We start from the raw sequence: 2,821 nt of genomic DNA, 5'->3' as shown, positions 1-2,821 counted from the left end.
TATATATATATATATATATATAACCTTATATATATATATATATATATATATATATAATACTATATATATATATACACTATATATATAATATAACTATACATATATATACGTATATACAAACATATATATATATATATGTATATATAATATATATATATATGTATACATTATATATATATCTACACACACACACAAATGCATATATATATATATATATATATACAGATCATTACAAGCTATGTACTATAAGGAGGTGGTTTTTTTAGCGAACGTATATATAAATATATACGATATTATATGTAAGATCGTTTAGTATCGTCTGATGTATCACAATACACTTCTCGGTACACTCTCGCATCAGATTTTGTATCCACCCTTCACTATACACAAACACTCCAACTATCCTACGGAAAGGCCTTTTAACGGCTTGCATTACAGTTCAGGTGTGTCACACCAAATTACCACAAAACGCAGATGTAAACGTACTTTGACAGAGACATGTGCATGTACTCATAGTACACGCCTACGCACATAAACGTGGGGGAGTATAGCTACATGCATGAATAGTCGAGAGTGCAGCTACGTAGGCTGTTCAATCGGAACAGTTCGGTCTTTCACTCGTGCCAGACGAGAGTTCACTGTAGGTGGTTTGTTGCGCGAGTTTTGTAACCCTGAAATCATACACGACTGTCAATCGTATCATCCATATGCACCCATACACATATCGTCATGCCATGTAGATATCTACTACGTCATACACAGTAGGTGTACATCTCTTAATCGAAGTAAGTATAAAAGCTACACCCCTCTACCGGTTAGTCTCACGCTGTCGCCAGAGTATCACCCATATGCATCCATGCATTCTTAGACATGTAATGTAGCATTCATAGACATATATTGCAGCATTCTTCGACATTTAATGTAGACATCTACTACCCCATACACAGTAAATGTACATCTCTTGTCTGAGATGGTTCTAGTATTCTGTATCAGTCAGTGCACATCTACTAAGCCATGCATGTACAACCAACCATACACCCCTGTACAGGCGAGTCTGGCGATGTTGCCAGAGTACCATCCATACACATCCATTCACAGTCCGTTTACATCTACTACGCCATGTATGTGTATCCACTACATCCCTGTACAGGCGAGTCTGGCGCTGTTGCCAGATGAGCTTCTGCTGCAAATGTTCCGTCGGATGGGCTGTGAGGCTCTCACAGTGTGTGCGACTGTTAGTGTCCGTTGGAATCGGCTCTCCAGTGACGACACTGTCTGGAGGCCAAGACTGTCCAAGGTAAGGGCACACGCATGATACATATGTATACACGCATAATGCATATGTACGCACGCATAATACATATGTAAACACGCATAATGCATATGTACACGCGCTTAATGCATATGTACACACGCATACGCATAATGCATATGTACACACGCATAATACATATGTACACACGCATAATGCATATGTACACACGCATAATGCATTTGTACACACGCATAATGGATATGTACGCACGCATGATGCATACGTACACGTGCATATCTCTGTATCTGTTTCTTGTGCGTGTCAGGTATACGTCGATCTGTATTGGTTACACACTTGTGTACACTTGTAGTTCTAGCTGCGTTAGTAGGTAGGATAGTGTAGTAACCGCAGCATGTGCGGCTGTTCGTGGGCAATGGAATGGTCTGTTGACTGCTGCGACCGTCTTCAGACCAATACTCACTCCAGTGAGTGCGAACACAACTCCTAACGAATGTAGTGGATACGAAAGACACGTACGTGGGATGGGCTATATGTGCATTTGTACAGAGATGGGATATATGACGGTACACCGCACATGGCACGGTGTGTTTGAATTTACACGCCCATATTTGTGGTTAGTATAGTACTGTGTTTGTATTTGTATTAAATGTTGATGAATGTGGTTAGTATAGTACTTTGTGTGTGTTTGTATTCTACGCTCATGAATGTGGTTATTATAGTCCTGTGTGTGTTTTTATATTCATACACTTCTGCATATGTTTGCTTTACAAGTGTGTGGGGTCTATGACTTATCTATCTGTATACATCCATGACCTACAGGGCACTTATGACCGGTATTCTATGCTAAGCTTTGCCCAGTCATACAAGGCCCATATTTAAGTACCACAACCCATCCGTCTATGGCATGACTCTATTGATACTTATGTTTACATTGTAACAATGTACTCAGTCATTCACCCGGTCATGTACCGAACTGAGTATATCTCTATTCGCTATAGGATGTACCTGAGCTCGCAATAGCTGGGACTGTCCTGGACCTGGAATACGAGGTCCATATTTTAGTACCACAACCCATTCATCTGTGGAAGGCTCTGTATGCAGTTCTGTACAAACGCAAGAGAGTGTGTACTCGTGCTATGCGTGCTTCGACATACCTTTACGACACATCCGCAGCCAGCAACCAAGAAACTGCAAGACGAAGTTCACAGGTGTGTGTGTGTGTGTGTGCGTATATATATATATATATATATATATATATATGTATATAGATATATATTTATATATATATATAGATATATATACCGACTACAATGTGTTTGGAAATACAATATACACATCCACGTATTACTGCACAGATTGGTCAATGCTCCCGTTATAATCAGCGGAGCGAAGAGGTTAACAGCACTGTGCATGACAGACTCAACGCACGCGTGTGCTGGAGATGTCTCTCTGACAGAAGCCCACTGGTACAGATACCTATGCACTTCTGGGAACAACATACGCCCGCAAAAGGTACACGGAGATGTATGTATACTGAATATATAT

General features: G+C 40.1%; 1 protein-coding gene across 1 annotated transcript; it reads left to right on the top strand.

Moving 5' to 3' along the window:
* Nucleotides 1-1,123: 1,123 nt before the first annotated feature.
* On the top strand, nucleotides 1,124-2,397 carry SARC_07761 (hypothetical protein; the record flags this gene model as incomplete). Its single annotated transcript, XM_014298281.1, has 2 exons — nucleotides 1,124-1,297; nucleotides 2,275-2,397. Coding segments are annotated over 2 exons (297 nt in total), but the record flags the coding sequence as incomplete, so codon positions are not given.
* Between the last annotated feature and the right edge of the window lie 424 nt (nucleotides 2,398-2,821).

The sequence above is a fragment of the Sphaeroforma arctica genome (assembly GCF_001186125.1).
Source record: "Sphaeroforma arctica JP610 unplaced genomic scaffold supercont1.637, whole genome shotgun sequence".
NCBI classification, from domain to species: Eukaryota; class Ichthyosporea; order Ichthyophonida; genus Sphaeroforma; species Sphaeroforma arctica.
Note: the sequence above shows the minus strand (reverse complement) of the source record. Positions and strands in the feature narration are given on the sequence as shown.